The following is a 14,488-nucleotide window of genomic DNA, read 5'->3' as shown; positions in this document are numbered from 1 at the left end:
ATTTGCTTCCATATTGTTTACCTTGTAAAATCATAGATACCCTACTTTTTATTTATTATTTTTTCATTTAAAAAAGTAGTTCAGAGGCTTCCACGGTGACTCAGTGGTGGGGAATACATAAGCCAATGCAGGGACAGAGGTTCAATCCCTGGTTTGGAAGATTCCACCTGCTGTGCAACAATTAAGCCTATGTCCTGCAACTATTAAAGCTCACAGCCTAGAGCCTGTTAACTGCAATTACTGAACTCATGAACCAAGACTACTGAACCCACACACTCCAAAATACGTGCTCTGTAACAAGAGGAAAAAAAAAAAAAACCTGTGCACAACAAAGACCCAGCACAGCCAATAAATGAATAAATAATAAATAAAATATAAATAAAAAACCTCAGAGAGATAAGATGCAGCAATTATGAAATAAAAACAATGTGCTTTTGGACTTCCCTAGAGGTACAGGGATAAGAATTCCTCCTGCCAACACAGGGTATATGGGTTGGATGCCTTCTCAAGGGAGATTTCACGCCACAGAGAAACTAAGCCTGTGTGCCACAACTACTGAGCCCATGTGCCGCAACTACTGCAGCCTGCTTGCCAGAAGTCCAGGCTCCACAGCAAGAGAGGCCACCACAAAAAGAAGCGCCCACACCACAGTGAAGAACAGACCCTACCCACAGCAACGAGAGAAAGGCCTGCACTGCAACAAAGACCCAGCACAGCCAAAAGTAAACAAACTAAATAAAATTATGAAACAATAATTATAATCAGCCGAAATTAACTTTAGAAAACAGTTCAGAACTACCCTGGTGATACACTGGTTAAGAATCCGTCTGCCAAAAAAGGGGACACGGGTTCCATCCCTGGTCTCGGAAGATTCAACATGCCATGGAACAACTAAGCCCATGTGCTGTAACTACTGAAGCTCTCTCTCTAGAGCCTGAGAGTTCCAACTACTAAGCCCATGTGCCACAACTACTGAGCCAGCATGACCAAGAGCCCAAATTCTGCAACAACAGAAGCCAATACAATGATAAGATCACGCACCACAACTAGACCCAAAAAGGCCTGGGCAAAGCAACAAACATCCAGCACAGTCACACACACACAGGAATACTGCTGCTGCTGTTAAGTCGCTTCAGTCATGTCCAACTCTGTGTGACCCCATAGACGGCAGCCCACCAGGCTCCCCCGTCCCTGGGATTCTCCAGGCAAGAACACTGGAGTGGGTTGCCATTTCCTTCTCCAACGCATGAAAGTGAAAAGTGAAAGTGAAGATGCTCAGTCGTGTCCGACTCTTAGCGACCGCATGGACTACAGCCTACCAGGCCCCTCCGTCCGTGGGATTTTCCAGACAAGAGTACTGGAATGGGTTGCCATTGCCTTTTCTGCAAAGGAATACTACTTAGCCATAAAAAAGAACAAAGTTTTGCCATTTGCAGCAACATGACTGAATCTGGAGGGTAGTATGCTTGATGAAATAAATCAGACAGAAAAAGACAAACACTGTATGTTATCACTTACACATGGAATCTAAAATATAAAATGAATGAATATAACAAAACAGAAACACACTGACAGATACAGAGAACAAATTAGTGGTTACTGGTAAGGAGAAGGAAGAGAGGAGGGGGAATATAAGGGTACGGGAGTAAGAGGTACAAACTACTTTGTAAAAAATAAGCTATAAGCATATATTTATAGCACAGGAAATATAGCCAATATTTTACAATAACTATAAATAGAGTATAATCTATAAGAATTTTAAATGACGATGTTGTACACCTGAAATTAATACTGTAAATAAATTATACCTCTATTTTTTTAATTAAAAATAAAAATAAATTTTAAAAAAGATATGCAACAGAACAAATAAAAACAAACTCCAGGGTGGTCCACACAAAAACCTACACATATGTTTATAGGAGCTTTGCTCACAACTTGCCAAACTAGGAAGCAACCAAGATATCCTTCAACAAACCAATGGACAGATAAACTGGGGTATCTCCAGACAACAGAAAATTCAGTTCAGTCATTCAGTCAGTGTCTGACTCTTTGCAACCCCATTGACTATAGCACACCAGGCTTCCCTGTCCATCACCAACTACCGGAGCTTGCTCAAACTCACGTCCATCGAGTCAGTGATGCCATCCAACTATCTCATTCTCTGTTGTCCCCTTTTCCTCCCGCCTTCAATCTTTCCCAGCATCAGGATCTTTTCCAGTGAGTCAGTTCTTCGCATCAGGTGGCCAAAGTATTGGAGTTTCCGCGTCACCAACGGTCCTTCCAATGAATAGCCAGGGTTGATTTCCTTTAGGATTGACTGGTTTAATCTCCTTGCTGTCCAAGGGACTCTCAAGAGTCTTCTCCAATATCACATTTCAAAAGCATCAAGTCTTCGGCGCTCAGCTTTCTTCACAGTCCAACTCTCACATCCATACAGTTCAGTTCAGTCGCTCAGTCGTGTCCAACTCTTTGCGACCCCATGAATCACAGCACACCAGGCCTCCCTGTCCATCACCAACTCCCAGAGTTCACTCAAACTCACGCCCTTTGAGTCGGTGATGCCATCCAGCCATCTCATCCTCTGTCGTCCCCTTCTCCTCCTGCCCCCAATCCCTCCCAGTATCAGAGTCTTTTCCAGTGAGTCAACTCTTCGCATGAGGTGGCCAAAGTACTGGAGTTTCAGCTTTAGCATCATTCCTTCCAAAGAAATCCCAGGGCTGATCTCCTTCAGAATGGACTGGTTGGATCTCCTTGCAGTCCAAGGGACTCTCAAGAGTCTTCTCCAACACCACAGTGCAAAAGCATCAATTCTTTGGTGCTCAGCTTTCTTCACAGTCCAACTCTCACATCCATACATGACCAATGGAAAAACCATAGCCTTGACTAGACGGACCTTTGTTGGCAAAGTAATGTCTCTGCTTTTCAATATGCTATCTAAGTTGGTCATAACTTTCCTTCCAAGGAGTAAGTGTCTTTTAATTTCATGGCTGCAATCACCATCTGCAGTGATGTTGGAGCCCAGAAAAATAAAGTCTGACACTGTTTCCACTGTTTCCCCATCTATTTCCCATGAAGTGATGGGACCAGATGCCATGATCTTCATTTTCTGAATGTTGAGTTTTAAGCCAACCTTTTCACTCTCCTCTTTCACTTTCATCAAGAGGCTTTTGAGTTCCTCTTCACTTTCTGCCATAAGGGTGGTGTCATCTGCATATCTGAGGTTATGGATATTTCTCCCGGCAATCTTGATTCCAGCTTGTGCTTCTTCCAGCCCAGCATTTCTCATGATGTACTCTGCATAGAAGTTAAATAAATAGGGTGACATGACCACTGGAAAAACCACAGCCTTGACTAGATGGACCTTTGTCGGCAAAGTAATGGCTCTGCTTTTTAATATGCTATTTAGGTTGGTCATAGCTTTTCTTCCAAGGAGCAAGCATCTTTTAATTTCATAGCTGCAGTCACCATCTGCAGTGATTCTGGAGCCCCAAAAAACAAAGTCTCTCACTGTTTCCATTGTTTCCCTAAAGTCTCTCACTGTTCGCATTGTTTCCCTATCTATTTGCCATGAAGTGATGAGACCGGATGCCATGATCTTCATTTTTTGAATGTTGAGTTTTAAGCCAGCTTTTTCACTCTCCTCTCTCTTTCATCAAGAGGCTCTTTAATTCTTCTTCACTTTCTGCCATAAGGGTGGTGTCATCTGCATATGTGAGGTTATTGATATTTCTCCTGGCAATCTTGATTTGAGCCTGTGCTTCATCCAGCCCAGCATTTTGCATTATGTACTCTGCATATAAGTTAAATGAGCAAGGTGACAATACACAGCCTTTACATACTCCTTTTCCTATTTGGAACCAGTCTGTTGTTCCATGTCCAGATCTAACTGTTGCTTCCTGACCTGCATACTGATATCTCAGGAGGCAGGTAAGGTGGTCTGGTATTCCCATCTCTTTCAGAATTTTCCAGTTTGTTGTGATCTATACAAAGACTGTGGCATAATCAATAAAGCAGAAGCAGATGTTTTTCTGGTATTCTCTTGCTTTTTTGATGATCCAACTTATGTTGGCAATTTGATCTGGTTCCTCTGCCTTTTCTAAATCCAACTTGAACATCTGGAAGTTCACGGTTCACATACTACTGAAGCCTGGCTTGGAGAATTTTGAGCTCTGCTTTTCTAGCATGTGAGATGAGTGCAACTGTGCGGTAGTTTGAACATTCTTTGCCATTGCCTTTTTTAGGATTCAAATGAAAACTGACCTTTTCCAGCTCTGGGGCCACTGCTGAGTTTCCCAAATTTGCTGGCATACTGAGTACAGCACTTTCACAGCATCATCTTTTAGGATTTGAAACAGCTCAACTGGAATTCCATCTATATGGAACTATCATATACATTAACAAAAAAATCCTAGGAGAACCGACTACAATTGCAGCCTGGCTTCCCATTCATTCCCATCATTATTATGATCAGTCAACAGGAACTGAGCACATACTGGGAATTTTAATATGATCTTGAGTAAATAAGATCCAGAGGTAATGCTTTTTTCCCCCCTGGTGAGAGAGGTTCACAATTTAATGAAGTATATGACCTATTTATATGTACTTAAACTGTTCTGCTGGGCTTCCTTGGTGGCTCAGACCTGCAATGAGGGAGACCTGGGTTTAGTCCCTGGGTTGGGAAGATCCCCTGAAGGAGGGCAACCAAAGCCAGTATTCTTGCCTGGAGAATCCTCATGGACAGAGGAGCCTGGTGGGCTACAGTCCATGGTGTCACAAAGAGTCAGACACAACTGAGCGACTAAGTGCAGCACAGCAAACTGTACTGCTATGAAATCTAATATGAAGTCCAAAAATGGGACTGATTTCTTGCCCAAGGCCTTAAAAGGACTGTAACCAGCTCCTTTTAACTTAAATGTTACCACTTTAGGGCTCCCTGATGGCACAGAAGAATCTGCCTGCCTACACAGGGTATACTTGTTCAATCCCTGGTCCAGGAAGATTCCATATGCCATGGAGGAACTAAGCCGGTGCACTGGAACTACTAAAGCCCGAGTGTCCTAGAGCCAGCAAGCCATAATCACTGAGCCCACATGCTGCCACTACTGAAGCCTGTGTGCCCAGAGCCCGTGCTCCACAACAGAAGGAGCTACTGCAACGAGACGCCCGTGCACCACAACTAGAGTGGCCCCCAAGCTCCGTGGCGAGAGAAAGACCACCTGCAGCAAAGAAGATCCAGTGCAGCCAAAAATATATAATTTAAGAAATAAATGTTATCACTTTAGCTTAACAATGAAGTATTAATATAAAACAAAACCAAGTATACTTGTTATATACTTAGTTAAATACTGGTTAAATTTACCGAAGATTCCTGTAGCAGTCTTTGGTAGATTTAACATTCGTTATTAACTTTCATGAGAGTGAAAGTGTTAGTTGCTCAGTCACGTCCAACTCTGTGAACCCATGGACTGCAGCCCACCAGGCTCCTCTCTCCCTGGGACTCTCCAGGCAAGAATACTTGAGTGGGTTGCCATTTCCTTCTCCAGGGGATCTTCCTATCCCAGGGATGAAACCCAGGTCTCCTGTATTTCAGGCAGATTCTTTATCATCTGAGCCACCAGGGAATCCCTCTGAATTTACATAGTATTAAAATATTATAGGTAATATGCCAACTTCAGAGTCCTCTAAATCTTTTGTCAGGAAGATAATGATAGCATCATAAACAGAACTAAAACCTGATATCACATATTACTAAAACTGACATTTATTTCCAAAAGGATTTGACCTATGGTAACTGAACTCTGAAAAAAGTGAGAAGACTAGCAGTTGGAGAAAAGTAGATCTGTCACATTACTTAGTCAATGGCAGTTCCAATGTAATTTAGCCTCAGTCTTTTTGCTAAAACGATCTAAATAACAAAAGATTCATAATAAAAATATATGGGGAAAAAAAAAGAAATGAGCTATTAAGCCATGAAAAGATATGGGGGAAGTTTAAATGCATAGTACTAAGAAAAAGAAGCCAATCTGAATGAAGCTACATACTGTATGATTCTAAATATGTGATGGCACCAGTCAGTAGCCATCACCAAAAACCTACGAACAATAAATGGTGAAGAGGGTGTGGAGAAAAGGGAACCCTCTTATACTGTTGGTGGGAATGTAAATTGATACAGCCACTATGGAGAACAGTACGGAAGTTCCTTAAAAAACTAAAACTAGGGATTTCCCTGGTGGTCTATGTGCTCCCCATGCAGGGGGCCCACATTCAGTCCTGGTCACAGAACTAGATCCCACATGCTGCAACTAAAGATCCCACACCAGGCACAGCCAAAATAAATGAAAAACTGTTTTGAAAAACCCTAAACAACAACAAAGAAAACTTCGTTTATAAATGGACCAAAGACCTTAACAAACATATCACCAAAGAAGATACACGGATGGGAAATAAGCATATGAAAAGATGCCTCACATTATATCTCATCAGAGAAATGAGACCACTACAGCCATATTAGAATAGCCAGAATCCAGAGTTCTGATGACTCCACATGCTGGAAAAGATGTGTATCAGCAGGATCTCTCATTAACTGCCGGTGCAAATATAAAATGATATAGTCACTTGGGAAGACAGTGTGGTGGTTTCTTACCAAATTAAGCAAACTTGTCACATACAGTCCAGCCACCGTGCTTCTCGGTATTTACTCAAAGGAGCTGAAAACTCCGCACAGAAGCACACACTCGGTTGTTTCCAGCAGCTTTGCTCATAACTGCCAAAACTGGGAAACAACCAATAAATAAAGTGTGATGCACGCAGACCACAGACTATTATTCAGCACTAAAAAGAAATGAGCTATCAAGCCATGGAAAGACAGGGAGAAAACTTAAATGCAATGCAGCCAACCTGAAAAGGCTACATACTGTATCATTCCAACTATGTGACATTCTAAAAAAGGCAAAACTGTGGAAACAGTAAAAACATCAGTAGTTGTTGGAGGGTAGTTGTGGGGAGGGATGAAAAAGCAGAGCACAGAGGATTTTCAGGGAAGTGAAAATACTGTGTATGCTGTCTTAATGACGGATACATGTCATTGGACATTTGTAAAAACCAACAGAAAATACAACACCAACAACAAATCCTAAGATAAACTATGGACTCTAGGTGATTATGATGTGTCAGTGTAGGTTCAGCCTTGGTAACCTACAAACGTACCATTCTAATACGTGATGTTTATTATAGGGGAAGCTTCGAAGGGGCAGGGGTAGAGAATAAATGGGAAATCTCTGTATCTTCCTCTCTATTTTGCTGTGAACCTACAACTGTTCTTTAAAAAATTAAATCTTAAAAAAAAAGTAGTTCATTAAAAAATGTTGGGGAAAGAGAGGCCTCTAAAATTACTTCCAAAAATTCACATGCATAAATCTCACCAACAGTCCACATTAGTTTAGAAGAATGAGTGATAACTACTATTTATTTAAAGTATATTGTGTGGTAGAAACTATACTAAGCATTTAATACCTCATTTAACCTTCAAAAAAAAATCCTCAGCATATGCAAAAATTGGGGTTCTAATATATAATCCTCCTAGAGAATCCTCCTCAGAGAGAAACTCTTCACACATAAACACCAACAGACTTAAGACTGATCAGAGCAGCAGTCTTTATAATAAAGGAAATACAAAGACAATTCAACTGTCCATACTCAAGTCAACATAGTGCATTCATAGAGCAGAAAAAACAGGATGAATAAAGCTGCACACAACAACATGAACGAATTTTAAAACATATAAAGATGTAAAAGTGAGCAAAAGAAAACCCCAGAATATAAAAATGGCATATTATACGTTAATATAAAAAACAGGTAAAAATAAGTAAAACACTGTATTACTATTAATATTATATTAATATTAATATACATTCATTGGTGGTAAAACTATAAATAAATGCAAGGAGTGATTATCACAAAATTCAGCATAATGACTGTTACCTCGAGGAGGGCCTTAAAAGGTACTATAAATTTCTACTGACCTGGATGGCAGGTATAAGGATGGATCCTTCAATTATTATTATTGTTTAAATTACATAAATATTCATATGTGCTTCTTTGTATGTATATTTAGTAATTTTTTAAAACCCCTCTAGATTGGCATAACTTCAACTTTATAGATAAGGAAAGATTATATAAATTGTCCAAAGTTAATACCACCATTATAAGTTGCTGAATTGAAGCTTGAAAGTAAGTTTGCGAAATTTCAGAAGTTATGCCCTTTTTTCTATATAACTTCTGCTCTAGCTGCTGGACACTTATCTTGACACAACTATTAAGTGCTGTAACTTTGTGACTTAGGTGATTTAGGGGAAAAAAAAAATCACTCATCTCTACTAATAAAATAATATACTAAGGGAAGTAAGATCCCACATGCAACACTGAGCAGCAGCCAAAAATATATAGATGCATGCAAATATAAAGCTAACGATCAACTGACAACAGGACGGCTGCTATTATCTTCCAGTGTCAAACACTGTTTGTTCCTCTTATAACAATTTTTCACACTTGCAAATACCTGGTCATAATTAAAGGTTCAGCTTTTCTCAAGCTAGTTGACCTATACCAGAATCAAATCAATTAAATGATGTTACATTAGCATCTAGTACTAAAACAATGATCTAATGATGCCAAGATTTTCAGTTTCTTCATTTATACATCAGCATTGTTAAAATGCAGAGAAGAGAACCTAAGGCATCCTGGAGGTCAAATCCTGAAGCTTCCACTTAAAAGCTGATTTTTTTTTTTACCTTTTTTTTTTGGCCATGCCACATGAGATGTGGGCTATTAGTTCCCCAATCAGGGATTGAACCAGCACCCCCGACATTGGAAATGGGGAGTTCTTAACCACTGGACTGCTGGGGAAGTCTTTAAGAGCTACTTTGACCTTGACCAAATTACTTTACCTCTTTGAGTCTGTTTTATATCTCACAAAATTTTTGCCAGAATTAAATGAGATAATATAGGATGTTAGGTCCTGTAGATAATATAGGACCTAAAAATTTTTTAGGTCACTGCATTGTATTTCAGAGAAGGAAATGGCAACCCACTCCAGTATTCTTGCCTGGAGACTCCCACAGACAGCAAAGCCTGTGTCCATAGGGTCACAAAGACTCGGACACGACCGAAGCAACTTAGCATGCAATGCATGCACTGTATTTCACAGATGTGCAACAAATGTTAATTTCCTTCCTTTATTCTAGGAACGGGAAAGAAAAAACAAAAAAATAAAATAGAGGAATCTTTAAAAACAATAGTTTTTTTTTTAGGGAAAAATAAGAACAATTTAGTGGTAAAAAAGATTTCTCTCAGAGTTCCCTGGTGGTACAGTGGATAAGAATCCGCCTGCCAATGCAGGGGACATGGGCTCGATCCCTGGTCCAAGAAGATTCCACATGCCACGGAGTAACCAAAGCCCGTGTGCCACAACTACTGAAGCCTGTGTGCCTAGCACCTATGCTCCACAACAAGAGAAGCCCCTGCAATGAAAAACTCACGCACTGCACCTAGAGAACAGCCCTGCTTGCCACAATTAGAGAGCCCACGTAGCAATGAAGACCCAGTACAACCAAAAAAAATTATAAATGTTAAAAAAAAAAAAAAAGATTTCCCTCCATTAGCAGCGATAATAAATATAAATAAAATTCAGTTCTCAAGATTTTATTTCCTCTACAGTCCTTTGATGAAGATGAGAACTTTAGAGTTATTAAAGATAGTATTCCCTTAGAGATATAAACGATTAAACCAAATTACTGTTTCTGATCTGCTACTTATTGTACTATGTAGAACCATTTTTTCAAATTATAAAACAACTCAGCAATATATCATGGTATAGGAAATGTAAACCCAATCTTTTACCTTTTGGACTCAGGAGGCTGTCTCTTCTTTATCATTTCACGGAACCTTGCGGCTGACTGTAAAATACACAAAACATAATACATGTAAAAATACTATCTTATTAAAAAAAAAGTAATACTGTAACTACATAGCTTACCTTCTAAAACATTTGAGTATCTGCTACTGTATGCACACTAAGCCAAGATCTATACAGGAAGTAAAGAACCTTGGGATGTGACAACTGCTCTTGGTAGCAGACATGAGACAAATACACTATCAATAATAAAGAGTAGTATATAATACTATCTAAAGTACTGACATTCTGATTCCTGGGACCAGGCTACTAACAAGTTGACATAAGCAAACATTTACTGAATATACTATTACAAATTTCCAAGTTCAACTTCCACTTCAGGCAATCCTTTGTGGGTGTTTTCCAGAAAAGTTACAGGTTATACTTCCATAAATCAATAGTAATTTCTGTTAACTAAAGTCAAAATCAGAGGTATTTTTGTCTCCATTTCTGATGAATTTTCAACTGTTAGTGAGTGACTCAGCAATTTAGTGCCTTATATTAACTCACCCTCCCTCCCCTCAAGATGCAAATACACAGTGAATATTTAGGAATCTGGTATGCCCAGAAACTATTTAATAAAGCCAAGGGTTTTAATGTATTTTGGGGTGAAACATATCACACCCTCCTGGACAGCTCTTCTCACACACATAGAAGCTTGACCGCAGTGTGAAGACCTTCAATGTAAATTATACCTTTAGTAATAATGATTAGAAAACATTAGCATACTTATGGCCATTAACCCTTAAAGCTTCCAATACTAACCATATTTTCCTCTATTCTTTATTTTGGCTGTGCCTCGAGGCATGTGGGGTCTTAGCTCCCTGATCAGGGATAGAAAGGAGTGAGGGGAAGCTTCCAATTACAGCTTTAATACAACAGTTTAAAAAAAAAAAAAGTCTTGGAATCAATAAAATACGGTAAACTGTATTAAGTGTAGATCTTGCTAATTTTACCCTCCCTCATTTGACACTATGAAACCTGATCATGAGTATTTTATGGACCTACTAGCAAGAGGAATAGTGTCTCAGTTTAGATTAGAAACTTCAAACAAACCTCAGACAACTGAAGAGAAGCAAAAAAGTTTGCATTTTCTGATATGTTCTTCAGTCTCTTCCTTTCGTATGGTGACAATTCTGAAAAATCATCCTATAAAATCACACCAAAAAGATTCTATTATTTACATAATCCACAGCAAAAATACCCCACAAAACTAGTTGTTGCATTCTCCACATGTATATGTTCCTTCAAATTGCACCTACTATGGTTATTTTATGTTGTATTACCAAACAGCACATAAACTTTGCTGCACTGGATACTGAGAGAAAGAGTTTGGGTCTGGGATAATTGCAGGATATATGCACAGCTTCCCAATTAAATAACAAGTGATCTGATATCAGAAGTCAAGTAGGACAGCCCAATAGCACATTACTTAAACTGACCTTTTTATTAAGCAAAACAAGAAAGAACTCAAAAACAGAAATTTTTAAATTCACTGAGATGATTAAAGAAATTTAATAAAAAAGAGAATCACATGAGCAGAAAAGACAGTTTTAAACTAGAGAATCTTAGAGGTCCAACATCCAACTAATAGTTACTATAGGGCGGGGAAAGGAGCAGAGAAAATGGAGGAGAGAAAATCATTAGAGAAATAATACAAGACAGCTTCTGAAAACAGAAGAAATGAGTTTCCAGATTAAAAGGGCCCAACGTGTATACCACACAATGAATGAAAACAAGACTCAAGCCCAGGCATATCATCACAAAATTTCTCAATACCTGAAGATGAGTGAAATAAAGAGAAGATCCCAAAAGTTTGCAGAGGGAAAAACAGACCACAAAGAACCAAGAATGATAACTTCACAATATCCAGGAAGCTAGAAGACAAAGGAAGAATATGTTAAAAATGTTAAGGAAAAATTATTTTCAACTTACAATTCTAAATCCAATAATGCCAACAATCAAATGTAAAGCATAAAGACTTTTTCAGACATGCAAACAATCTGTCGGGCTGCCCAGGTGGTGCGAGTGGTGAAGAATCCACCTACCAATGCAGCAGATGCAAGAGACCCAGGTTCAATCCTTGGGCTGGGAAGATCACCTGGAGAAGGAAAAGCCAACCCACTCCAGTATTCTTACCTGAAAAAATCCCCTGGACAGAGGAGCCTGGCAGGCTACAGTCCTTGGGGTTGCAAAGAGTCAGACATGACTGAGCACTTACCAGCAGAAAACTATCTGTCATACACCAGCTTTCAGGAAGTTACTATAAGCTGCACTTCATCAAAATTAGACAATAAACCAAGAAAAAGAAAGACAGGATCCAGGCTACAGAAGTCCAACACAGGAGAGAGAAAAAAGAAATTTAAAGAAAAACAGTAAAGAGAAGGCCAAGAAAGAGAAAATGGTCCAGAATGATGGAGGGTACCAGAAAACATTTCATGAATTATATACATACATACACACACACACACCAAAGAAGGCAATGGCACCCCACTCCAGTACTCTTGCCTAGAAAATCCCATGGACGGAGGAGCCTGGTAGGCTGCAGTCCATGGAGTCTCGAAGAATCGGACACGACTGAGCGACTTCCCTTTCACTTTTCACTTTCCTGCATTGGAGAAGGAAATGGCAACCCACTCCAGTGTTCTTGCCTGGAGAATCCCAGGGACGGTGGAGCCTGGTGGACTGCCGTCTATGGGGTCACACAGAGTCGGACACAACTGAAGTGACTTAGCAGTAGCAGCGTACATACACACATATATATAATATATATAAAGCCATTAGAATTCATCGATTTATACTGAGAAAAATTTTACACCTGAGGTAAAGCTTGGACTATATGTAACACGGAAGGTAAAACATGGGAAGGAGGAGGAGACAGCACATGTGTAAACTTAATCTTCTACAGTAAGTCAATAGGCGATGTGGGGGAAAAAAGCTAAAATGGCCTAAAGTCTAATTTGTCTGTTGAGCAGTGATCACAAATAGGTATATAACAGAAAATTGCTGGCTGTTTTGATTTGGTTCTGTGTATACATACATGTGTGTGCATATGGAATTGAGGCTTCCCCACTGGTTCAGTGGTAAAGAATCCACCTGCAATGCAGAAGAGGCGGGTTCAATTCCTGGGTCAGGAAGATGCCCTGGAGAAGGAAACGGCAACCCACTCCAGTATTCTTGCCTGGGAAATCCCCTGGACAGAGGAGCCTGGTGGGCTACAGTCCATGGGGTCACAAAGAGCTGGACACGACACTGCGACTAAACCACCACCACATATGGAATTACCTTTGTGTGAAACTAAGATCATGGCATCCAGTCCCAATACTTCATGGCAAACAGATGGTGAAAAAAGTGGAAACAGTGACAGATTTTATTTTCTTGGGCTCTAAAATCACTGTGGATGGTGACTATAACCATGAAATTAAAAGACGCTTGCTCCTTGGAAGAAAGCTATGACAAACCTAGACATCATATTAAAAAGCAGAGACATCACTTTGCCAAGAAAGGTCCATACAGTAAAAGCTATGGTTTTTCCAGTAGTCATGTACAGATGTAAGAGTAGGACCATAAAGAAGGCTGAGTGCTAAAAACTTGATGCTTTCAAACTGTGATGCTGGAGAAGACTCTTGAGAGTTCTTTGGACTGCAAGGAGATCAATCCAGTCCATCCTGAAAGAAATCAACTCTGAATATTCACTGGAAGGACTGATGCTGAAGCTCCAATACTTTGGCCACCTGATGCAAAGAGCTGACTCACTGGAAAAGACCCAGATTCTGGGAAAGATTGAAGGCAGGAGGAGAAGCAGGCAGAGGAGAATGAGATGGTTAAATAGCATCACTGACTCAATGGACATGAGTCTGAGCAAACGTCAGGAGACAGTTAAGGACAGAGAATCCTAGCATGCTGCAGTTCATGGGGTTGCAAAGAGTTGGACATGAACAACTGAACAACAACAAATATATATACACACACAGAATTATGACTTACTATGACCTAAACAAGTATGTACAAGTATCAGTGTGACCAAAATGAAGAATCTTCTCACACACATCATAGTGACAGCAAAGGTGAATGGTTATTTCGTCACTGCCTTGAACAATGCCTCTCAGAGGAAAACATTACCACCATCATCAGACTTCCTAAGAATCTATCTTAAAACGCTGCATTTGGAGATCAAAGGAACAAAATTTAAGTGATTCTAATTACCACAGGAAAAAATAAGAAAATTTATTAAGAAAAATAAGACTTTTTTCGAGGTATGCATCGTTCAAACTATTCTCACCCATTATCTGCCCCTCCAGGACTTGCAACATCAAAGACCAAGCAAAGAATATCAAAGTGGGTTCTCAAAGTAAATATATATTATAAGAAATAGAAATGTTTTTAACCCCATTAATGTTTTATCTTCAGAGACATTTGAGCAGTTACTGCATATATAAAATAAGAGGGAAAATGCTACCTTTAGAAAACAAAAGAAAAATAACTTGAATTAAAAATGTCCTGATGCCAAAAATTTACCAGCTGTATGAACACATATAT

General features: G+C 39.5%; 1 protein-coding gene across 8 annotated transcripts in view; it reads right to left on the bottom strand.

Annotated features, from left to right (window-relative positions):
• WDR76 (WD repeat domain 76) overlaps positions 1-14,488 on the bottom strand; it is a 54,164-nt gene that overhangs the window by 29,332 nt on the left and 10,344 nt on the right. For all 8 annotated transcript variants that reach the window (XM_059879443.1, XM_010817299.4, XM_059879444.1 and 5 more), the window contains 2 exons: positions 11,006-11,098; positions 9,898-9,953 (listed from right to left, as the gene is read on the bottom strand). In XM_059879443.1, the coding sequence (XP_059735426.1) occupies positions 9,898-9,953; positions 11,006-11,098 (149 nt within the window). The remainder of the gene's footprint in view (positions 1-9,897; positions 9,954-11,005; positions 11,099-14,488) is intronic.

The sequence above is a fragment of the Bos taurus genome, chromosome 21 (assembly GCF_002263795.3).
Source record: "Bos taurus isolate L1 Dominette 01449 registration number 42190680 breed Hereford chromosome 21, ARS-UCD2.0, whole genome shotgun sequence".
Lineage (NCBI taxonomy): Eukaryota > Metazoa > Chordata > Mammalia > Artiodactyla > Bovidae > Bos > Bos taurus.
This window is presented reverse-complemented; position numbering and strand designations above follow the sequence as displayed.